The sequence below is a fragment of the Dermacentor andersoni genome, chromosome 3, assembly GCF_023375885.2.
Source record: "Dermacentor andersoni chromosome 3, qqDerAnde1_hic_scaffold, whole genome shotgun sequence".
In the NCBI taxonomy this organism is placed as follows: Eukaryota; Metazoa; Arthropoda; class Arachnida; order Ixodida; family Ixodidae; genus Dermacentor; species Dermacentor andersoni.
In genome coordinates this window covers 139,805,871-139,830,912 of record NC_092816.1, presented here as the reverse complement: position 1 = coordinate 139,830,912, position 25,042 = coordinate 139,805,871, and the positions used below count along the sequence as shown (strand labels likewise).

General features: G+C 46.1%; 1 protein-coding gene across 1 annotated transcript; it reads right to left on the bottom strand.

The window, feature by feature from the left end:
• Nucleotides 1–866: 866 nt before the first annotated feature.
• On the bottom strand, nucleotides 867–17,354 carry LOC140216548 (uncharacterized). The gene is made up of 6 exons (XM_072286918.1): nucleotides 17,291–17,354; nucleotides 14,929–15,164; nucleotides 14,409–14,589; nucleotides 9,152–9,289; nucleotides 1,773–1,882; nucleotides 867–1,354 (listed from the first exon to the last, which is right to left on the bottom strand). The coding sequence occupies exons 1-6, from the start codon at nucleotides 17,352–17,354 to the stop codon at nucleotides 1,109–1,111; spliced, it is 975 nt and encodes a 324-aa protein (XP_072143019.1). The 3' UTR covers nucleotides 867–1,108.
• Between the last annotated feature and the right edge of the window lie 7,688 nt (nucleotides 17,355–25,042).

Sequence of the window (25,042 nt, the reverse complement as noted above, 5' to 3'; positions counted from 1 at the left end):
ATCCCACGCTATCATGTCTGTAGGTTGTGCGCCACTGTGTAAGAAGTTACGTCTTACACCGTGGCTCGGACCCAACTCCAATGGGGCCTATTAATACATGTAAAATGCAAAGACGTTTTTCTGAGATAACCCCTGGACCTATTTTAATGAAATGTGTTGCATTTGAGAGAGAACGTTAAGTTCTAGGGACAGTTGGAAGCAGAATTTCGATTTAGAGCTTGAATTTTGTTAAAAGAATATTCAAATATTCGAAAGTTCGAAAAAAATAGAAGCACGAAGTTTACAAATTAATAGCTCTGCATCATGAATAGATATAACGGTTCTGTAAACGGCATCCATTAGATCATTCAAAGCGGAGAAATTCGGTATGTCAGTTTATATCTTACGGGAATTTGTTACGTTGTATACAAGGGTTCTGCAAAAGTTGCATTTTCATATTACGAGATTTTTTTTCGGATTCAAGTGTAACATATGAAGCGTGTCAGCTTTACATGTGCTATTAGATTCAATTCCCAGAATTGCGATATAATTTTTCATTGCTGAGTTACAGATCTCTAAACTTGAAAATTTGCGATATTTGCCGATTTTAATAAAAGGTTGACGACCTAAATCAAACATTACAAACAGTCACTAGATGTTATGTTTTTATTTTAAATGCAACAAACCTCGTCAAATTCGATGCGGTGGTCGCCGAGAAAAACGAATTCTCCTTTTACATGCATTTAGATAGGAGCACCCGAGCTAAAGCTTCCTCTTAACGCTCTCACGTTAAAATGTAGGCAGCGCTATACGTATAGCAACACAACATATTGAATTGAGTGCCGAACACGGCGATCTTGGTGCAGTGAACACAGTCAATGAATCCATGCGAGAGGGAACACCGTTATATTTCGTGGCAGTACAAAATACAGAGATACAACGAAAATTGAGGCGCAATGAGATTGGCCAAAAAAAAAGTATTTCATATAGAGTTTCCATATCGCTACCGAATCGGGCTTCACGACAGCATACTGCGTCATAGTACGAATTAACCAGAAAAGAAAGTTCACGTTTGCGAGCTTCTGTGCTCGGTGCGTGAAACAGGCGGGAAAAGCCATTCGAACGGCAGTCACAAATCGCCCTCGGCGGCGGCCGCCACAGAGGGCGATTCGTGCTCGTCGTCCTCCTTGCTGCGCAAAGAGGCGGCCAGCGGGTTGCGAAAGGTCTTCTCTTGCTTCGAGGTGGTGGACGCGTCGGCGTCGCCGCTGCCGCCGCCGTCGTCTTCGTCGTCGGCGTCGGTGCTCTCGTCTTCTCCTTCCGAGGGGCTTGCACCGCTCTCGGGGGCCAGGGCACCCCAGCGGTCCTCCTGCATCACCTGCGCGCCAGTGCAGAGGAAGCCAAGTGTCACCGCGTTGTTACACGTCTGCCTGTCGATTCAGGGTTCCCGTTACCGTTTCGATCGTCGCCGTTACGGCACCGCGAACTAACTGGCTGAATCAACAAGAGGACCGGTAGGAAGCGCAGGCGCACTTAACGTCGCCGTCGGTCGCAGTAAGAAAATTACTTAAGTCATCTCTCCTTAAGTAATCATTCTGCTGGAACACTGCCAAATAAATATCTGGCAACCGGGTTAAGCGTATTACTGGAAGAAATTTCACAAATGTTTTTCGCTTCAGGGAAGATAAATAAGTTACAAAATGTAAGAAATTGTACAGATCCGACAAACATATTGGAACCTTTGTGAAGCGAAGAGGTTCATTAAACACTGTACGACTAAATCCGATGTAGTTTACCTTTTGCTTGGTGAGGGCCGATCGGAGGCAGCAGCAGAGTACAATGCACCAAGTGAGCAACAAATCGGCCAAGCCAGCTATAATCAGGACCAAGGAGCTGAGTGGCATCACTGGAAACAAAAAGAAATAAATAAAAAGGAGAGCTAAAGTGCTGTCATAACGTGAACGTGAAACGTGCATTCTGTGAAGCAATTTATTTGTTTCCTTACATGCAGGGCCTATTTAGCACTTAGCCAGTGGCGCTGGCTAACACTTCGCGGAACATGTGGGCTTGGCTCCCACCTACGGCAAGTTGGCAAGTTGTTTTTTTAGTCAACTCTCCTGTCCCTTTTCTTTGTTATATACTTCTACATTTGAATTAAACATAGCAATTATTTTTATTATGACTCGGCCGACTTCACTGCCTGTTTAATTCATACGAGGGCAACAATATACCGGGTGTCCCAGGAAACTTGTACCGAGATTTTTAAAAAACTCAGGAGATTTCGAGAAATTGTACCGGCTGCATAGTAGCCGTCGTCGCGTGTACTTACAGGCAGTATTTATTTCATCACGTAGTATTATTTGTTTTTAATTAGTGAACTTTTTAATGACTGCTTGAATGGCGAACATATCCATGACAAGTTCTAGGGCACCTCAAATAACTGCCGAATCAAGCATTTGTCTCGTTCTCAGCTTTGCCTCGTTGGTTTTTCCGAGAAAGAACAAAAGCGCGCGAAACATCCAAAATACGAAATAGATACGCGCTCGCGCGCCTCTGCACAAGCGCTCCCAAGCGAATAGCCACGGATACACGGATTTATTAGCGGCGGCAGCTCGATACAGGGCTTCACACTATGTGATATTCACGGCATCATGAGAACACGCCGCAGGCACTTGACAAGCGTAGCGGAGCCGTAGGGGGTGGAGTGGGGGGGGGGGGGGGGGGGGTATTTCGAAGTCGTGAAGCCGTGACGGCGCTCTTGTGAGTGTAATTTCGCGCACTCATCTTGTTCTGTCGATAGACGGGCCCGGAACGTATGTTCGTTTTGTTCCCTTGAGCAATAGAAACAAACCTTGCGCAGGCTATTTTCACTGATCTGTACGGCCAGGATAAGCTGTAAAGATGTAAATCATTCTTGCTTGACGTGTCAGTGCGTAGTTAATAACGGGAGATCTCAACCGTACCACGCCAATGGCCTGCTCTTCAAGAAGACGGTCATGCCCTCCACGAATGATCAGAAGGCTAAAATGATCATGGCTCTGGGGGCGGCAACGGCGACAAGAGGAAGGTAGCCAAGCTATTCCGGATGTGGCATTGTGGATGAAGCCCTAGTCCGTCAGTAATACTTAGAACGTACGAAGTCCCTTGCGAGACGAGTAGCTTCACAAGAAGAAGCGGCACAGGACTGCGACGGTAGTTCAAGAAGCGGGAACGGATGTTTTGACATTGTTTGCTGCTAACCCTCACGGTAGTGTGCGCGACGCCAGTGCAGAGGCCGGAAATTCAAGGTCATCAGAGGGGAGGATAATTTAAATAAAGGTCATGCGCACCCGTACCATGTACTACATCTTTATCAAAGACTTGAAAACCGAGATTTTGAAAACACTCTTGACTTTGCCAATTGGATTTTCACGAAATGTGAAGAAGAACCGGACTTTCTCACTCGCACGCTTTGGACAGACGAGGCTAATTTCTCCAGAAACGCACAAGTTAATCTTCACAACGCGCACTACTGGAGTGACAGGAATCCCCACTGGCTGGCACAAACGTGACGCCAATACTAGTGATCGTTTAATGAGCGGTGCGGCATTTTTGATGGCAACATCATCAGACCCATCTTTTTTTGACGACACACTGACGACGCCACGCTACGTCAACGACATCCTCGAGGGCCCCGTGAACGACGTCAGTTGCAGCGTTCCACTTGCACATCTTCGGAACATCTGGTTTGAACACGATGGTGCCCTTCCACATAATAGTACTTAGTCTCGAGAATGGCTCGACAAGCTTTCTCCTGAAGATTGGATTGGCCGGCACGGACGCGTACCCTGGCTTGAAAAGTCGCCGGACATGACACTGCTGGACTTCTTGTTGGGCTACGTGAAAGATAGCGTGAATAGCAGCGAAACTAGCACACCGGACGCCCTAGATGCAAAAATACGCCGAGTCTGCCGCGAGATTCCAACGTCGTTGGTTAAAGCTGAAACAGCACAAGTGTTGGTAAGAAACAAGTATTATATTGCTTCAGACGGTGACCCGTTTGAGCACATGCTATAAGTGGGGATGGGAAATGACAGCTCAAAACTGGCGAAAAACGTGACTGTTTAACACACCTTCATGATGTCACCCTATCCTTACATAAAAAAGCTTGTGACAAAAATAGAAATAGGTAAAAAACTGCTTTGTTTTGCCTCTTTTCCGGAATTCAGGAGATAGAAGGGGTAAATGGCTAAACCCGTTGCACCGTTGGATGTTTCTTTGTGGGCGGCTGAGACGCCTTACGGGCTTTCGGTTTATTTTTTAATGAAACAAACTGCTGAGTAGCTCTTACATGTTCTTCCGAGATCTGCATCTTTTCTTCTTTCGTGTTCTTTTGCGCACTGTTCTTTTAGCATTGGTTGAAATTATTTTGTAGCTTCGTTTCATGATACGCGAAGGTTCAAGCTATCCCGAGTGCCTCATGATCGAGCACAACACTCTCGCGTCCGCAGATGCTGACGCCGATTGCACCACGCTAGTTAGGTCGCGAAACCTCTCGAGTCATCCTACATGGCGAAGCCTCGTACGACGCGGCGATAAACGAATGCGGCCGTATACCTTTCAAAGCTCGCTGGGACGCGCTGGAGTAGCGGCGGGCGAGCGCGCATCTATTACATATTTCGCGTATATCGCGGGATTTTTACCAGGCACACTTCAGCACGAAATAAATGCTTCATTCGAAGGTTACTTAAGGCGCCCTACAACTTTGTAATTGACATATTTGTGATTCACACAATAAAAGAATCTCGCTCAATAAGATTAATTAATTTTTACTTCGTGATGAAAAAATACCAGCTGTAAGTACACACGACTTCCGCTACTACGCAGTCGGTGCGATTTGTCTAGAGCTCCTGTTTTTTTTTTTCTTTAATCTTCGTACAAGATAACTGGGACGCCCAGTAGATGTTGCAGCAAAAAGGTGCTACGTGCTTACACGCTGATATGGCATGCAACATAAAAGTATGCTATGCGTTGCCGAAATCACATTTCAAGTCAGGGTCAGGCTATACATGGAACCATATATGAGACAACCATATTTTAACGTTCACGGTAAGGGTTTATTTACAAAGGCTAGTCTGGACGAGGCTGCAGTACGATCTTCGTTTTTCTTCATTGCCTGATTTTTTTCCTCCACCACACGCTGCGGAATATTAGCATATCGTAACAAATAACCAAAGGTGTGGCGTGAAAGAGTAGGAAATTCACCTTGGGCCTTAGCCTCAGTTGCCCGTCCAGATACCTAAACACGAAGAAATTGTTTTCGCTTCTATAACTAGCAAACGGATTTGTAGATGAGCAAGCTTTGTCGCGGTGCATATAAACTATGAAAGCTTATCTCCCCTATCACCGCACCCTTCGTGTTGTACTACGTGTAATGGCGGATCTTCTTTAATAACGAGAAGAAAAACTAATTATTCCACTTTTAAGGTGACGCAGCATGACGCTCGACATTGTATATGTCCCTTTCGGCCTATTGTTCAGACTAGCTTGATAGACGGGACTTTTTAAATAAAGCACAATTATCTGCAATGAAAAGGACATTGATATGGGGATCAACAACTGTTGTTATTTTGTTTACATTTATTTTATTCTCCTCAATTTCTCAGTTCGTACCCACTGAATGACTTTGGCAACCCCGTGATGTAATGGTCCTTAGGAACCAGTATAGGTTTCTGAAGAGGAACATTTAGTTCGGGGCCAACACTGATACCGCCTGATGAAATATATGTAAAACGCACAAACGCTCTTGAGACAACCGCGAGACTGTTTTCAATTCTATTTCTTGCATTGCAGAGAAAAAGTTAAAATCTAGTGACTGCAGGAAGCACAATAATTATCTGGGGCCTGTTCTTTAAAAAGAAACAGCTAGAAATCGATAACTCTAAAAAAAAATGAAAGGAAGAAAGAAGAGAGAGACAGGCATAAAGTTTACAAGTCTGTAACTCTGCACTAAAGACAGACATCGCAGTACTTAAACTGCACTTGTTAGAGTGTCTATAATGGACCAATTTATACATCAATTTACAGTTTATGTGAATTTGTTACAATGTTTACAAGAGTTTCGTGAGAATCCTACTCAGATATTAGTGGTATGCTTCAAAGCGGAGTATACTGCGTCAAACGTGAGCGCTTCAGATTTATTGTTAGCTGCAGTTTAGACAATTATGATAGCGTTTTTCATTGCTGAGTTACTCGACAGCTTCGTTTTTATAAATTTTACTATGTTCAACATTCTTTATAAATATTAAACAATCTAAATAAAAGCTTCGCTTCCAACAGTGACTAGATTTTGACTCTTTCTTTTAAATGCGTGTAACCTCATTAAACTATTTAAAGTGGTTGCCGAGAAAGTTATTTCTCCGTTCCCATGTATTTAGATAGGAGCACTGAGCTAAAGCTTCCTCTTACGACGCAATGCGTACAATAATAAATGAAGGGAGCCGTACATAATGTCACCTTGTAACTGGCTTACATTGGACAAAGCCCTTAAAAATTTTGCTAAATTCAAGAATCGTGAGGCCAACCTGAGTATAGTCAGTGAGGAATAGCCTCGTGCAGCAACGATTTCATGAATGTTGTTACAAGTTTTGTAGATGATTACGGACCTTACGCTTTTGCGTGTGTTACATGATGCATTTTCAATCCCGATCGGGCCCGATCGCAAACGAAGATTCCCAGTGTGACACAGACACTTGTATTAGACCATTGCGAGAACCGCGTTGGGAAACTAATCAAGTTGTTAGGTTCAAGTTAACAAAACGAGCAGTAATATTTCCAAGCATTTGTCAACACTTGGAAGTCAGCGAAACGGGGTGGTTGCTTTCAGCGAAGAATCGGTTGTCCCTCTTTTTTTTATGGAATGCGATGACACAAGGAACACAATTGTCACTAGTGCTCATAATGACAAACAAAAGATAGCTGTTAGAATGCTGAAGTGGTGGTTCCGCAAGCCGACGTAACATCAGATATACGCAATCTTTCAAGGCCGCTGAAGCCTCTTACCTACACTTGCAGCAACAGCTATAGCGCCCTCCCCCCCCCCCCCCCTCTTTGAGATTATTTAACATAAAGTTCAAGAACGATGAAAGATGGTGCAAGGTACATCGAAATAGGCTGTGAAGCTTGGAGTGAAAAGCGTGCCGAAACCTATCGCCAGATATATCAGTTTGTGGCGCACCATTGAACCGCCACGATGTGAAGGGGTAAAACTAGAAAACCTGTGTAAAAAAAATGTTCGAAAATGTTTAATTAAGATACTGTCATACTAGTAAATGTGCCGTCTCAAATATTTTTGCTGTACTAAAACAACGAATGTCAATTTCTTTTATGTCACCATTTATTAGTTTGTTCTTGGTGACCCCTACCAACCAGTGATTCTGGCGCAATACTTGGCAAAACTGTGCAAACGAGCTATTATGCCAGGCGGAATGGCGTTACTCACTTGAACGCGGCGGTTGCATCCGAGTTCTTTTTATTTGCCTGCGTGTTTGTTCAAAGTGTAGCGTACGCTTCACTTCAACTTTTCCCCGACCTAGCACAGGGCATTCATTGGCGAAAGGTGTAAGTGCAGGTTTTTTTTTTTTTTTTTTTGTTATCGTGCAAGTTCACGCTGCGGCATGCGACGCGCTGTGAGGCTCGTCGTGACGGTAAATGCGGAACGCTCCGCGAAGAAACGTCGCGCTATGTTCGTTCGCTTTCCGTATCAGGCACTGAGTGTCCGACGGGCAGCAGAATTACTAAGTCGAATGTCTTAGAGATAATGTGGGGCATTGTTGCCTTGTCTGATAACTGATGGATATCAATGCATGTCGTCGCACGAAATTGTGAATGATTCTATGAAAAGCTTTCTCATATGTTGCTACATACATTATGACTGTGTGCTGGTCGTACTACTTTTCATCCATTGAAGCGTACGTGTGTTGTTTGGTCAATTATATTGGTTAAATTATTCTAGACTAATAAAAGTGAAGTCGCTTTTACAACCTCTGTGGCACTGTCATTTATTTCCATCCTATCGCTCACCTCCCTAAGGAACCTACTGGAGCAATTGTTGTCAATAACAGCCTAATTATGCTCACATTAAGATGTACGCTACCCCTATAGTTTAATGACACGCTGGCGCTTCAGTTGAGGCGTCGCAAGCTTGCCTCAGCCTCAAAAGAAAAATAATTGCTGGCGTAGCAGTCGAAATGCCGGACGCTAAAGAAATTCAAAGATTCGCGCCAAGCAGCATAAGATATTGACGTCACTGCCATTTCCGGTTGTGACATCACTTTTTATTTTTATTTTTGCTTGCTGTTAGTGGTCCCCTCGATACGTAGATGGCGACGGTTGCAACGAGCCGCTATTTTCTTGACATGTGGGCTTCTATGGAAGCTTCGCTATACCAGTTTACATATACCTTGGATGGTGCGCGTGTGGCTGTCGTTAGCAGCAAATACACAGCAAAATACTCATTACCTTAGTAATAAATATTACCAAAATGAACAGAGCCTGCTTTTAAAGATAGACTTTCGCCTGCTTTAAAAAAAGATTTTCGGATAAATTATTTGGCTCGTTTTGGAATAACTTATACACAAGCCACGTCACTTACTTAAGCTAGCGGTGGGAGGCCTAGCGAGTGCATTTGGTCAGCCTTGGAGCCATATTTTGTGAAGATTCCTTTCAATTTGCACACTTCTTGTACCCTATCTTTTCTTTATTGACATTTGAGAACGAGGCCATGTTGGCGCACAGATATGGCACCGGCCACTCCTTGCCTCATAAACGGGAAGTATGGTTACACGTAATCTTGCGCACCTAATCATGACGGAATCAGGCGCCACCGCGCGGCCGTTATCAGCGGTGTACCTTACATGTGGCGCCACGGATGCTAGTACGAAAACAAGAGTATTGTGCAAAATGCATCGTTGCATAATTCGGCTGACATAGGCATGTAGAACGTAAGGATTCCTTTGGCTTGATTCTATGCCTTTCTTATTGTCCGCCGTCCACGGCCGGCCGATCCCGGCGATAACGTGAGCGGGGCGCCACTCCAACGACTGACGATGCGCGTAAATGAATACCATTGGAATAGAATCGCTACACGATATTACGGCCACACTTTCGCGCACACATATTACGACGCGACACCCACGGCACATGGAGTTGCCCAGCTTGGCTTCGTCGCTGTTGTCGCCGCAGTTGTTGACGTTGTCGCACCTGTAGCCCTTGTAGATGCAACGGTCACCGGCCGTGCACTGGAACTCGTCCGGTCCGCAGGCGCCGTCCTGGGCTGCGCGGCGACGGTAATGTGCGCGTCGGTCAGTCGCCATTGCGAGCCTCTAACCATGTCCTGCATTTACCTCAATTTCTCGATTATAAAGGCTATGTTCGCGGTGAGTATTGACGCCTTAGAGATTCTCGAGCACTAATCTAACACTTTAGCTCGAATTAGTATTTGCCTTAGTGAAACGTGACGTGTGTGCGAGACAGAAAGCAGTACGCAGTTACAGGCGGACTATTGTTAAGCTTTCCCTCCAACAGTTCGAGGCCACAAGAAGATTAAAACGACACTGAAGCGCAATAAGAAGTTAAGGCGTTTTACTCGGCAACCGGTTGACTAATTTCAACAAAACTTTTTTTGGATTTAAAGGTAAATGTAATTGTCTACCAACTGTAGGTAGCACGTTTTCTTTTCTTTCTCATCCATATTTTCTTACAAATATCTTGCAAAACTGCAAGAAAAAATACGACAGCTGATCACTTTACACCAGAGTACCTAAGCGATAAGAATGCCACAATTCTGTAAACTGCGCGAATTGAGACATCTAAAGCGGGTATGTCTTATACACCACTTTAATGTAAGTACTTAATTTCTGAGCAAGACTTGCGCAAAGCACTCGTAAGCATAGTAACGATTTGACGTAAACTGTAACCTTACATGTCACGCTTTCCCGCATTACCTTATGTAACAGATTTTGTTTTATGACTGCGATATCTGTTTCTGGTACGGAGTTACACATTTGCGAATATTGTGCCCCAATAATCTTTTTACCTTATTTATTTTCCGACATTTTATCAAGCGTTCGAGGCTCTAAATCAGATTCTTGCTTCGTACAGCAGGTATGATTCAGTTTCCCAGCTTAAACGCAACAAATTTCATTGAAATCGGTTCAGCGGTTATCTAACTGGAGCATTTCTGGGTTTTACATGCATTTGAACACAGAAATGTGAGTTGTCTCCCTGGTTAAGCCTCCATTTCGGCTATCGAAAGATTACATTTCTGCAATACCGCTCTACCACTTCTGGTTTAGTAAACCAGAAAAATGCATGAATACGGAAGACTGGCGGGTGACTCTAGCTGCCTCGAAGTTCATTGCGGCTAAACAGCTAAAAAAATCACGTATTACACAGGAAGAAAGGGCACTGTCTTGTCTCTTTTTTACCGTGTAATACGTGATTCTTTGGTCTGTTTAGACGCACTCAAGTCAAATCAACTATTTATTTATTTATTTATTTATTTATTTATTTATTTATTTATTTATTTATTTATTTATTTATTTATTTATTTATATAAAGGTACTGTCAGCCTCAATGCGAGGCCTTAGGTAGGAGGGAGCATTTCGAACTACCACAAACAATAGACGAGATACCACACACTCAATATTGTGTTGCTGCAAAGCTGCACAATAAACAACACAGAAAATTATTTTCGCTTTGGCGAGTAGAGGCAAGACAGCAGAGTTACGGTTTATGTGCTAGTGTGCAGAGGAATGTTGAAGCCATTTCGCATTTAACATTGTTGATGAACAACGCGCTCGATTCAGAAACTGTATGCGGGAAGAACGAATTTTTAAATACTTTAGTCCTGCATGAAATGTCTAACGTTTTTTGTGCGGTACGAGCGTGTGGAGCGCTGGTTAGTCGGTGAAATGTACGCACTTTTATCTATGCCTAATTGGTGTTTATAAAGTAAATAGAAAAAGAAACCTCAATCTATCCTGGTAACGCACTAATGCAAGATTTTCAAGTTCTACGGCTTCTAGAAGGCATGATGGGGACGTGCGCCAGCTGTACGAGTTAAAGATGAACCTAGTTGGTTTTCTTTGTTACCTTGTTAAGTTTAATGATGTTATTTTGTGAGTGTGGATCCCAGACAATAACTGCGTGCGCTGGTAAAGGTCGAATAAATGTCTTGTATGCCATACATGTCAGATCAGGTCACGTCAAGCTTTTCCTAATGTCCGCCTTAGAAATCAAAGTTCCTACATTGCTTTGTTATAAATGTATGTTACATGCTCCTTCCGCATAGGATCCGACGTAATTATTGTTCACGAGTATTTGTAAGTGGATTCTACTTACAAACAGTGGTTGTTAATGCTATTGGTGAAGATTAAAGGATTCTTTTTTGCGTGGTATAGTCATCGCTACCCACGTTTTGAGATTAATGGGCATCTGCCATCTCAAACACCAAGTTTGTATTCTGGATAGCGAGACGTTTAAAACTGCTTGGTCATTTGAATTGCGGATTTCATGGTACGCAATGCAATCATCTGCAAAAAGCTTGATTTTGATGCGAACAAGGGTGGCGATATCGTTTATGAAGACGAAGACGAAAAAGAAAAGCGGCTGTGGGATTCCTAAGTATGCATTATAGGGGATCGAAGCGACATCGATCGTTCATCTGAACACACTGTTTCCGCAAAGACAAGATAAGCGTGAATCCAGTTAAGTAAGGTTCTTTCGGTTAAGTTGTTTTTTTTTAATGGATTTTAGCTTCAGCGACAATTTGGAGTAGGACAAATGGTCGAACATTTTTCTTTTCAAAATCGAGGAATATTATGTCAACTTGACTTTGCCTGCCTAGAGCCGTGGCTGTTTCATTAATCGTTTATACCAGTTGAGTTACAGTCTAGAAACCTCGCCGGAAACCAGACTTTCTGGGGTCAATTATGCCGTTATCGTTTAGGAAAAAAGAAATTTATGAAACTGTGCTTGAAAATTATGCATTCGAACGCGTTCGCGCATGTGCTGAGTAACTATATGGGCCTATATGATGTTAGTAGGGACCGGTTTTCAGTTTTTGGCATCGGGATGACTTTTGCGTACTTACGTTCTGGTTGGGACTTATGCGCATGACAGTGATTTCTCGAATATTATTTAAGTAGTATGAGCACCACTCAGCATACCGGAAAAGTAAGGCATTCGGGATTCATTCAGCGCCAAGTGACTTCTTGGAGTGTAGGTTAACCAAAAATGCCAATACACCTTCTTGAGAAATGCCGTACTGACGTCACCCATTGGCAGAATGTGCTCGTAACTTGAGAAGTGTGGGCTTATACCGTCATCGTGTGTGGATAATGAGCAGAAGCAGTGGTTGAGCCTATCTGCGAATTCTGCGTCGCAAGTTACAAAGATATCATTGATACAAAGCCTGGATGCATTTTCTTTTGTGACAAGTGCTGCCAGAACTTTCCGAGGATAAAACAAGAAAGTTCTTCAGTGTTATTGTCCGACAGTGATCCTTGGCCCTTGTTATGTTAATTGATAATAATATACGTAAGCTGAGCAACCCATCACTCGTGGCAGCTCATTCATTTCAACGCTGCTTCGAAGTTCCCGCACCACGCATCCCTGATGCCATGAATTTTCACAGCGTCGGTGTGGGTCTGGTTTTACCGATACATAAGGACCGCACTTAACTGTAGAGGCAGCAAAGACTCAACCTAGCAAGTTTGTAAACTTTGCTAAAGCCGCCCAAATGCGAGAAAATACGTTAGAATTCGCGACGTCACACTGATGTAACGGTGCTATGGTTTCTTTCCTAAATTCAAAAAGTTTGGTTATATATGCTACGCAGTAGTCAACCTTTCCCATCAAAAGAATGAAAGCAGAGTCTGGACATTGAATTTCGAGTGTTCAATCCTTACAGACAAGCTGGGTGTAAACATTTCTGTAGGCGACTTTTTTTTGCTAGTTCTGGTCAGTGATGACAAAGGGCAAAAAACAAACAAGAACGTCAGAAATGAATCTGCGGGTAAATTAGGCCTCTGCATATACAAAGTTGCTGCACTTTAGTTCAGCATGCTGCCTATCGTGCAACGCATGGCCGCTTTCGTGAAGGTAGTACCACGTTGACATCATGTTCCACGCGCTGATCGTTCCGTTAGCAGTGACAAAAATAATCATTTTTTTCTTCCTTGCAAGTTTTCAGGAATTAACTAACTTGTTCATCATCTTTGAGCAGGTTATTTTTTTTAATGACAGAAGTGCGAAATGAAATACTGTTCACTAAATCATTATTTAGTTATTCTGAAATTGTGAAGACAGCATAAAAAACACATGGCATTATCCTACCACGTAGGCTCACTTTTATTAAAGTCTGCAACACTCTGGAATTAATTTGCGTACACTCGAACGCCTCTAAAAAAAAAAGCCACCACAACGAAATTACCTGCATAACGAAGGCATAGGTAGGTCCCGGCCGAATTTCTATCTTTCGTATGCATTGCGCTTATAAGGAAGACAAGTACAATACATTCGTCTACATAACGAAGCAATTTAGGCGTCCTCAACGCCTCACTCGTCGCTTTACAACGAATACTCGTACAGAGATTGGCACCACCACCGCACACCGAATTATCTACGAGGATATGGCAGCCTCCCATGCCTGAAGTAAAAAGCCCAAAGGGCAGAATACGTTGACGAGTGGTACCACAGTGTGCATAATAGTGAAACGATAACAGTATATGGTAATGCTGATAGCCGGCACAAAATCAGCAACAATATAGTTATGAAAACCTCAGTGCATCTGCTCGGTGGCGGTACTCATACCGAGCTGTGGGAGCTGGCTATGGAAATGAATACAGGCGAACCCTGCGAACAACGATCGCAAGCACATATGGACTAAACTCGCCCCTGCAGAAGGGCCGTGAGAAGCAAGGCCCCTTTGAGAGTTCACGAAGCGACGTAGATTTGACCGAGCGCCTGCCAGCACTTCCCTTCTCTGTCGGCTGGAGTCGCGCACACTCGTCGTCCGAACGGTTCAATATAGATTACTAGCGAGCGACTCCTTTCACTAAGCATCTCTCGAACTCAATTGAATTAAGGACTTCCTTTTGCTGGACATAGGATCGCCGGCACTAGTGCAAGCGGTATACTGAGTGAGCTTTACAGCTTACCTGGTAACATTCATATAGTCGTTGATGAAATGGCACCCTGGAAGTCATCCGCAGAATGAAAAGTACGAACAGAATCGTCAAGTGCACCTGACAACGCAAGCTCAAAGCAATTCGACTCAAACTGCGCGGCCTACCTGTAGACGGCGTAAAATGCTATCGCACTCTGTACAGCTGCATACTCCAGGGGCTACACAGTTCGCGTGCCCCTTTAAGAGACATGCGCCCACTCACATTCCGTGTAGCTGGTTGCAACCACAGCGAGGATGTAGTCGTCGAAGAAGTTCGTCAGGGGCGTCTTGGAGAAGAGCTTGAGCTGCAGCGAGTGCGTCGTGGCGAAGTGGTAGTTTTGCTCGCTCGTGATCCGGCCGCAGCGCTCGTCCTTGTCCGAGCCAAAGTTGAACTTGGTTATCACCTGCGAAACGAAGGGACTATAGGTTCAACACTGCCGGCGGCAGTACGAGATCAGATTGACCCCGTCAATATGTACTGGAGGTTAGGACAAGGTCGCAGATTATGTTACTCGACTTGATAGCCTCACCAGATTTACAGCGTTCAGGGGGCTGCAACTCTTAAGTTGTTTGCGTGTACGTAGCAGGATGCCAGCCCAAAGTCTCAACGGACCTAATCCGACATCAGGCTGTCCGAAAGAACCAAGTCGACACTCACGACTGTTCCACGAAATCAGGAACACTTCTGCAAACATCCTGCACCGTTGGTTCCTCGATCACGCGAGGAAGGGGGGCGCACTCACGGAGATGTAGTCGATGCAAGACTCGTTGAGCAGGCCCATGCGCAGGTTCATCTCGATCACGGACACGATGAGGCCCGAGCTCCCCGGCGCGGAGAACTCGAAGCTGCACCCGTTCTCGCCTGTGCCTCGCAAGTCTCGCAGCTGCGACGCCGTCAGGATGCCGGCCGATTGGGTCGCCGATGTGTCGTTCAGGCTCTGCTTGTGGTCCTTGCTGTCGCAGTGGTCGTTCAGGGAAACTGCAACGACCGGTCAAGGCAATCGGGGACGTTGCCGCCGCTTAAGTGGCACGATATAGGCGCGGCGTGAATGTGAATGTGTATCGTCTTTGTTCACACGGGACGTGACCCGCCCTGGTGGCTCAGTGGCTATGGCATTGCGTCGATGAGTACGAGGTCGAGGGCTCAATTCCCGGCCGCGGCAACCGCATTCCGATGCAAACTGAATGTAAAAACCCTCGTTTGCTGTGCTTTGTAAGCACGTTGAAGAACCCCAGGTGCGTAAAAAAGAACCCAGAGCTCTCCACTACGTCGTTCCTCATAACCCACTGTGCCGTTACGGAACGTTAAACCCCAAATTTTCTTAACACGTGACATTGCGGAAGCGCGGGGACACATATTACTCTGACGCATGGATATGAATTTTTCCCACTATCGGAAGCGCGCAAATGTAACCAGACAATTTTACGTTTTATTACGATAGCAATTATATGGACACTCCAGGAGCATTCGTCGCCGTGAGGTTCCGTATAAAGCCTAAGGGCGACAAAATCTCTGCCGCGCGCCGTATAACGTATGCGCAAGTGATAACGCACGAGGGTGAGCGGGCGATCGCGGCTCTATCTCGTACAAGCAAGGGAGGGAAGTGGGGAGGAAGCATGCCGTCTTTCGTCGCGCGAGGCTCCAGGTGCCCGTTCTACTCCGGGCGGCCCGGGCCGCTTTATCTTGAAAGCCATCTGCGACGGGGACAAGTCCACCACGCGCTGTGTTTCCGCAGCTTAGTTCACGTTGATGCGAGACGCAGCACGAAGATCAACTCGCTCGCTGCTGCTGCCGATCTTCCTCGCTCCAGCGTATTGACAGCGAGTTTCCGCGGTCATCGAGTGATATTTGTTCATGTTTGCTTGTGCGTGCGTGACAGGCATGGTTGTTAAATTATTTAGTATGCCTATGCTTACGAGTTTACACGGCCGATAAGACTACTATTCTTGCTTCGTACAGCTGTCCACTAATTTGCTACCGCAATTAGTGCTTCGCCTTTCAGGCGAAACTGCGACTTTTTTTTGTGTTCCTTACCTGCCTATCAACCTTTGTAAGATGTGTATCGTTCAGCTAGAACGTATGTTACCGGTCCAGACCGGAACCACATATCTAGATCACCTGGTCCTTGGTCAACACCTACGCACCAGATCGCATCACTGATCAGCTGTCCAGATCTTGGCCACTGAACGAGATCGCTCACTAGTTCAGAACTGGGTTACAGACACACACCACTGCTAACTTGTCCAGATCTGGACCAGGTCAAGACCCTACTTTTCTATATGACTGACACTTTTCCAGACCTTGACCATAGGGTTGCATCACTGGTCCATTGTCCAGACCCAGGCCACCGGGCCGCACAATTAGTCACTTTTCTGTTCCAGGACCGCTACACTAGAATACAGGTGGCACATCCAAATCTCAACCATTGAAACAAACTACTGACCACTACTTTAGATCTGGATCAGTTGACCAGATATCGCTGCGGTGCTGTATGAAGCTGGGGCGTTGGCGAGGGTTCCTCGTGTTAGCATGTCACTAGCACCCTCCCTCTGGAAGCGCTCGTTATGTACTGCACTAGTAGGTCCGGGACCCACGTAGTAGTTGTCGACTGATCGGTGAAGAAAGAAGACGTGTGACAATGCTTGTGTGATTTCGCGTGTGTGGCGTAGCCTGCCTGTGTTACCATGTAACGTATTATTCTTCGATTAAGCAACCTCCTTCTACTACAACTCGTGCCTGAGCCACCAACGGAAAGACAACACTCGGCTAACACGTGTTGCCACAAAGATCTCAAAGAGCGCAGGCCGGGGATGATAAAGGGACTTCAACTTTGCCAACCTTCCTTTTCCACTCACCAGCGACGCGGTATTATAGCGCTTTAAACTATGGGCATAGATCAGGCATGCAATGGCGTATATAGCAGTCAAGCTTGCAAATAACGCGCCGTGAATCTCGAACTGAGGCTTTTCTACAACTATCTTTGCGATCTTGCAAGCTGATAAGAAAGAGAGAGCCTGGGACTCACATTTCAAATTTGTGACAATGAATGGTGCCAAGCGTTTCTCGAAACAAGGCAACTGACAAGACAAGCACGCAAGACCCACCAATTTTGTATGCGCCGGGGTCTTCGGGTTTGATGATTGTTCCTCCAGCGGCCGTGATGATCATGGCAGAAGCAGTGCATAGCCATAAAATCATGTCTGGTGGGAAGGTCACATCGGAAGAAGGGAAGAAGAAGAAGATGATGATGATGATGATCTCAAACTATGGAGCATACCCGCTTATGGAGATGGATCAAGGGAGCGTTTATGGATACTAATAAACGCTGGCAACGCCTACATATACCTCGAGTCAAGGACCGTGTGGCGCAGGCAAAATACAATAATTTAGCCCACTTTTCAAGCACCGTAACAGAAACGATGAAGACAAATTTAAAAGCGTGATTAAACAGATGCGGATGATGTAATTAAGTTGTGTCTTAAGTAAAAAATAAAGCAAGACGTTTTGCGGATCCAATGCGCATATTGGAATCTATGCGAAGCGAAGTTTTGATGAAGTGCCATAAATTAGCCCATTTCTTTCCTTCGTCTTCGGTGTAAAGGAAACCAGCGCGCGGATGTGATCTCGCTCACCCTTGCTACGTAATGTGGGAAATCTTATATTGGCTTATTCTTCCCATTTATTTTATATACATGGCCCGCTTCTTGGCCGATCGCCTGTTGTGGCTATGTGTCATAGTATTGAAATGATCATCATAATCAACACGCGGGCACGCTTCTTGGCTTCTTCATTGTGGATATGTGCCATAGCACGGAAATCATAATCATCAACACGCGGTGATCATCTCAAGGAAATAGTTGTTTTTTTCACAATCATCATCATCAGCCTGGTTACGCCCACTGCAGAGCAAAGGCCTCTCCCATACTTCTCCAACTACCCCGGTCAGCTTAACGCGCTTGCAAGTGCAAACGAAGCTGCAGCGCGCGGTGTCAATAACGTCGACATACCTAAACAGTCGCGGACTGCAGCTCTCACCGGAAAAAAGTGCAACCATGGCATTTACACGGAAGTCAATGGCCTGCTACCCCGTTATAATTGATGGGAAGATTATACCTTCAGTAACCCACTACAACTTTCTCGGAGTCATCATCGACCGTGACTTATCTTGGTCGAAGCACCTCTCTGGATTAAGAAAAAAGCTGGACAGCTTTACTCAGATCATTCGACATATGTCTGGAAAATCATGGGGGCCATCCAAATCATCTCTTCTGCAGCTCTACCAGGCACTTGTTGTTGGCTACTACCGCTACAGTGCGCCTGTACTTTCTCGGATTAGTACAACTGCTGTACGCACACTTGAAAGTGGTCAGGCTCGCGCACTGAGAATTTGCCTAGGACTACCACGATGTGCGTCTACTTGGGGCACTATTGCAGAGGCACGTGCGTGCCCAGCTCGAGTTCTGCAACATGAGCCATTGCGAGTGCATCTGAGGCTACTGACTAGACACAGGAATCATCCACTCACGAACGTCACAAGCGTACGGCCTGTGTCCGCCTACTCAGAAGCCGTGTTGTCGCAACAAGACTTATTGCCGTCGGACTTCGAACCGTATGACATATCCGAAGTTCTACTTTGGACGATGCCAAAGCCAACGGGGAGACTCTCATCCCCTGGAATAACGAAGAAGTCGAAAATGCCGCTTGCTGGCCTCAAGCATCTCGCGCTATCATACATTGCTTACATGTGCGGATATTACGAATGTGTTTTTACATATGGTTCTGTGACACAGACCTCTTCCGCGGCGGCCTACACGGTACCAGGAATGGGGATCGCACAACGGTTCAAGATAGGACACAGGACGTCGTCTACAGCAGCTGAGTTGACCGGAGTTCGAGAAGCAGTTCACTGCATACTGCAACAAAGTCTCGAGAAGTGGACAGTGTTCTGTGACTCAAAACCAGCACTGCAACTCATCAGCAATTATATCAATGATAGAACCGCATATAGTCCTCTGGTTTATGACATCATGTCTTTGCTTGCTGAGGCGTCTCATTCCGGGCATACCATCGTGCTGCAGTGGATTCCTGGCCATTGCGGAATTGCTGGAAACGAACAGGCTGACGCGGAAGCAAAAAAGGCGCACACTGACGGAACCATCATAAAAATTCATTTTTCCCGGTATTACATTAACGCCTTGCTCCATACCTCTAATAAATCTTCTACGGCGCGACATTGGGACAACCCCGAACATCGACAAGAGCGCCTCCATAGACTCGACGCTGGATTACAATTCCGGCTTCCACTTCGGTTGCGGAGAAGCCAGGAAACACTCATTCATCGATTACGGTTGGGTGTGGCATACACCCACCGATACCTTCACAAGATTGGACAAGCACGGGACCCTGAATGTAGCGTCTGTCACACTCTCGAGACAATAGCTCACGTACTTTGCATGTGCCCTCAATATGCGGCCGAACGAAGAACACTCAAATCTACTGTTGACTCCTTGGACTCCCGCCCCTTTTCAGAAGAAAAGCTTTTGGGCGCGTGGAGGAGTGTTGACTTCGCCCAACGTGCCATAAAATCACTATTGAACTTTTTAAGTGAGACTGGTTTAGACGATCGCCTCTAGAAGCTCTGAAACGAGCAGTTAGTGCGAAATGTGTTTGCACAATAACTTTTTGTATGGTATGGTATGAATAACTTTATTTAGGTCCTGAGGGATCAGTCTGGGACTGATGCGGGCCGCTCCCACGTCGGTACAGAGAGGCCGAGCCCCTGTGCTTTTTGTGTCAAGATTACTTTCTGTATGGACAAGATTACTCTTACATGTATTGCGCCTTCAGTGCGCATCCGCATATTGGACAACGTGTGTATAGTATCGCATTGTACCATAACATAATCACCCGCCTCCTACCTTTCTCTGTATTTCCCACTTCCCCTTTCCCCAGGGAGGAGTAGCAGGCTAGAGACACACTCTCCAGGATGACCTCTCCTCTTTTCTCTTCATTAAAAAAATCTACTCCTCCTCCGGTCATGTACTAGCTGTGGCCATGTCGCCCCTGCACACTTCCTAATCTCATCAGCCCACCTAACTTTCTTCCGCCCCCTGCTACGCTTCCCTTCCCTTCAAATCCAGTCCGTAACCCTGAATGACCATCGGTTATCTTCCCTCCTGATTACATGTCCTGCCCATGTCCATTTCTTTTCCTTGATTTCAACTAAGATGTCATCAACTCGCGTTTGTTCCCTCACCCAATCTGCTCTTTTCTTATCCCTTAACGTTACACCCATCATTCTTCTTTCCATAGCTCGCTGCGTCGTCCTCAATTTAAGTAGAACCCTTTTCGTAAGCCTCCAGGTCCGTAGGTGAGTACCCCGTAGCCTCGTAGGTGAGTACTGGTAAAACACAGCTATTATGCACTTTTCTCTTGAGGGATAATGCCAACCTGCTGTTCATGATCTGAGAATGCTTGCCAAGCGCACCCCAGCCCATTCTTATTGTTCTGATTATTTCAGTCTCATGATCCGGATCCGCGGCCACTGCCTGTCCTTACCACTTCTCTTACCACTTCCAGTGTCTCGCTAGCTATCGTAAACTGCTGTTCTCTTCCGAGACTGTTAAACATTAGTTTTCTGCACCTGTGTATGTGGGGCCCTTAATAATGGCGAACTGCACCTCCACTGCGAGTTGGCCCAGCATTGCACTGTCTTCAGGATGGGACCATGTAGGGGAGTGCTTAACGCCTGCTTCCCCCTGAGTTACTAAGCAAGGCAATATCATCAGCGAATCGCAAGTTACTAAGGTTTTCTCCACTAACTCTTATCCCCAATTCTTCCCTATCGAGGTCTCCGAATACCTCCTGTAAACATGCATTGAATAGCATTGGAAAGATCGTATCTCCCTGCCTGACTCCTTTCTTTATTGGGATTGTTTGCTTTCTTTATGGAGGACTACGGTGGCTGTGGAGCCGCTATAGATATCTTTCAGTATTTTTACATACGGCTCGTCTACACCTTGAATCCGTAATGCCTCCGTGACTGCCGTAGTTTCGACCGAATCAAACGCTTTCTCGTTGTCAATGAAAGCTATATATAACGGTTGGTTATATTCCGCACATTTCTCTATCACCTGATTGATAGTGTAAATATGGTCTTTTGTTGAGTAGCCTTTACGGAATCCTGCCTGGTCCTTTGGTTGACAGAAGTCTAAGGTGTTCCTGATTCTATTTGCGATTACCTTAGTAAATACTTCGTAGGCAGCGAACAGTAAGCTGATTGGTCTATAATTTTTCAAATCTTTGGCGCGGTTTTGGTACGTAAAACCCCCATAATTTAATTTTTTTCTAGTCTCGTCATTCGGGCTCCTCCACGTCCACTTTCGGCTATTCCGCTTGCGGAAGAAGGTATTCATTATCCGCATTATGTTCGTTTCTGCAAAGTCTATAAATAACTCTCCCCTGCTGTGCCTAGTGCGTATGCCATATTCCCCCACTGACTTGTCTCCAGCCTGCTTCTTGCCTACCTTGGCATTGAAGTCGCCCATCAATATAGTGTATTTCGTTTTGACTTTATCCATCGCCGATTCCACATCTTCATAGAAGCTTTCGACTGTCTGGTTATCATGACTGGATGTAGGCGCGTAGACCTGTACGACCTAAATTGCATCTCTTGTGAAGTTTCACATCAAGACCAGCCACACTCTCGTTAATGCTATAGAGTTCCTGTATTTTACCAGGTATATTCTTATTTATCAGGACTAGTTATCAGGACTCCTAGTTCTCATCTCTCCGCTAAGCCCCGGTAGCACAGGACGTGCCCGCTTTTTAGCACTGTATATGCTTCATTTGTTCTCCTAACTTCACTGAGCCCTATTATCCCATGTACTGCCCTCTAATTCCTCCCGTAGCACTGCTAGACTCGCCTCACTAGATAACGTTCTAGCGTTAAACGTTGCCAGGTTCAGATTCCGATGGTGGCCTGTCCGGATCCAGGGAATCTTAGCACCCTCTGCTGCGTCACAGGTCTGACCGCCGCCATGGTCAGTTGCTTCGCAGCCGCTGGGGACTGAAGGCCGGGGTTTGATTCTGGTATTTCATATAGGAGGTGGTGGCCACGTACTGCACCAGGGTGGCCAATCCTGCTCTGGTGAAGGAGGGCGTTACCGGTTCTGGTCACCGGGGTCAGGCCGCACTCCAGGCCTGTTTATGCAATTTTATCAACACGCGGATTTTTTTTTTATTCGGTGGAAAATTTTGCGGCACCGAGATTCGAACCATGGTCCTCTTGCATGTGAGGCGAATGCTCTACCTCTACGCCACCGCTGCGCCGCTGCACTTTTCACAATATGTCCGCCAACTTCTTGGTCAACCTAGCGTTGTAGGAATGTTTCGCTATACCGCCCGCTTCTTAGTAGCGAAGTGCAGACCACGGCAGCCAGGAAAGCGACTTCCGGTCACAGTGCATTCGAACGAAACCTTGGACAGTCCCCGACAGCTGGACCACGTGGCTGTCACGCTCTCTTCTTTCAGGGCTAGGCAGACCAGAAGCCGCAGACGGTTTGCAGACAGTCTGGGACTCCATTATCGAAGAGACCCACTGATTTCGCTGTCGATGGGCGGATATGCAAAGTACAAATACAACGAGCTCCCGGATACCATTGCGCTACCTCTCGCACTTTCCGAACGCTCTCGCAAAGCTTGGCGAATAGATAGAATACCTTAGGTTCACTACGTATGCGAAATCCAAAGCGTAATGGCATAGCGTCCCGCGCGTAAACTACGCTATTACGCTATACTAAAACTCGCTTTCTGCAAAGTTCGTTTGCGGAACGGTAACGCTCTTTCCCCCAACTCCGCTAAGGTAACGTTAAACGAAAACAGTATAATATATAGGAAAGGTTTGTTATGCAGAACGCGTAGCGCGCCACAGCCACAGGTACATTCTCTTATGCCACCAACTACTAGCACTTTCAGATGGTGTTGATTATGATGATGCTTTTCATACTATATGTGGCACGTACCTAGAACAGCGTTTTGCCCAAGAAGCAGGTTGTACGTACGGTGCCAACACCAACTAGTAACTTAATGGCCGTGTATTGATGGTGATTATGATTTCCATGCTATGGCGCATAAGCACGAGGTGGCACCGGGCAAGGAGCGTGCCACTTACTATAGTGAATTTCCATGCAATAGCACATGCGGTCATCGGAGGTCTGACCAAGAAGCGAGAGGTACATCACGTGCGAGCACCAGCTTTGAGATTATTGCCGCATGTTGATGATGATATCCATAGAATGCAACATACCTACAATAGGGGACTGTCCAAGAAGCAGGCGGCGCATTCAAAGTAAATGAGAAGAAATGACAAAATAGAAGCTTATATAAGATTTGCCACGTCGCGCAGCACGGTTACGTAAGAGCGCATGTGCGCGCAACTTTATTCAAAAGACGCAGGAAGAAATGAGCAAACATATCACTTCATTAACCGCTACACGAAAGCTTCGCTTCAAAAAAATGCAACCATGTGCGTTGAATGTGCATAGTTCTTTTTTTTTTTCTAACTGAATGCGACTTTACACGGCCGACCGACCGACCTAGCCAGGCGAAACCATGGAATAGTCGGCAAAGAAAGCTCCGCTTTAAGAACATTTGAGTTGTTTTTACCCTCTGCTAAGAAGAACACTTTGACTTCTTCGAAAAGGTCCGTAACAAATTTGCTCCTCTGGGTGGGATAAGAACTGGACGGAAGAGAAAGAAGAATTCGCGTGGAGAGGTTCGCTCGCCCACTGCAGCTCGACCCTCGCGCACATCGCATTTTTATCGCGGACACCGATACCAACCCAACTTACTGGCCTTTGGCAAGCTCTCACCGAGGCAACGCCACGTAGTATGTCCAACTCAAAGGCGAAGAAAACACGCGGCGACGCGACCCGGAACCGAAAGCGCCGTCAAAAGACAACCAAGGCGCTGGAACCGATGCCGAAGCCTTCGACCGACGCTCTGCCTCCCAAAACGACCACTGCCGCCACGCGAGCAAGGGGCACGGGCTCAAGCAATCCCGCAGGCAAGACCTCGCAAGCCGATGCCGCCCAGATGGGACGAGCAGAGCGTGCAGACGCGGTTGCAATGGTAGCAGGAGCAGCCGTGCCCTGGGACAGTGCCGAAACCAGACAGGGATCGCACAATGGTGAACCCGATCTTGCCAGGCCACAGCCGCCCATGGAAACAGATTTACTCCTAGTCGGGCCGGCGCCTTCTGAGCTTCCACTTCCGACCGTCACGCACCCAGCATCCGCGCCGCTCCATGCGACAAACGGGTGCCTTCCAGACAACGGACCACATCGGAGAGACTCCCGGTCCCGTGAGCGCTTGTGCTTGCCTGAAACGGCCACGGCTACCGCAGTTAGAGAGGCGGTAAAAATGCGCTGCTTGTTTCCCGAGCATTCATTTGAAATTTGGATGCGTATCCGTATAACCGCGGAGAAAAGTTTCTTTTTTTACGTGAACGGTCTTCTAAAACCGGTCACAGTGGGTCGCTTACTAAAACCGCATGTAACGAAAACGTCATAGCATCGTCGCTTATACCTTTGCAACCCACGCAAATTACTTTGGTATCGTTGTGTAGAGGAAAGAAGCCATTACTATGTCATGCATGTCATAAGACACGCATGACGCAATCGATGCTAAATTTAGCCTCGCGCGCGGCTTTCAGAGAGGTGTAGCTCGGCAGTGCGTTTTTCTATCCGAGCAGGAATGCTCGCGTTTACGAGCGCTCACCATGCCATAGTAGGTATAACTGATCAAACTCATACTAGTGCTCATCAGGATTCACAGGGCCTATAGGAGTGTGCAAT

Excerpts from the sequence above, each read along its gene's own strand:
- LOC140216548 (XM_072286918.1), bottom strand. The coding sequence starts at position 17,354 with ATGATCATCACGGCCGCTGGAGGAACAATCATCAAACCCGAAGACCCC. Across the intron at positions 15,165-17,290 it reads CCCCGGCGCATACAAAATTG|TTTCCCTGAACGACCACTGC; the intron begins GTGGGTCTTGCG and ends CGGTCGTTGCAG. Across the intron at positions 1,355-1,772 it reads CGGCCCTCACCAAGCAAAAG|GTGATGCAGGAGGACCGCTG; the intron begins GTAAACTACATC and ends ACTGGCGCGCAG.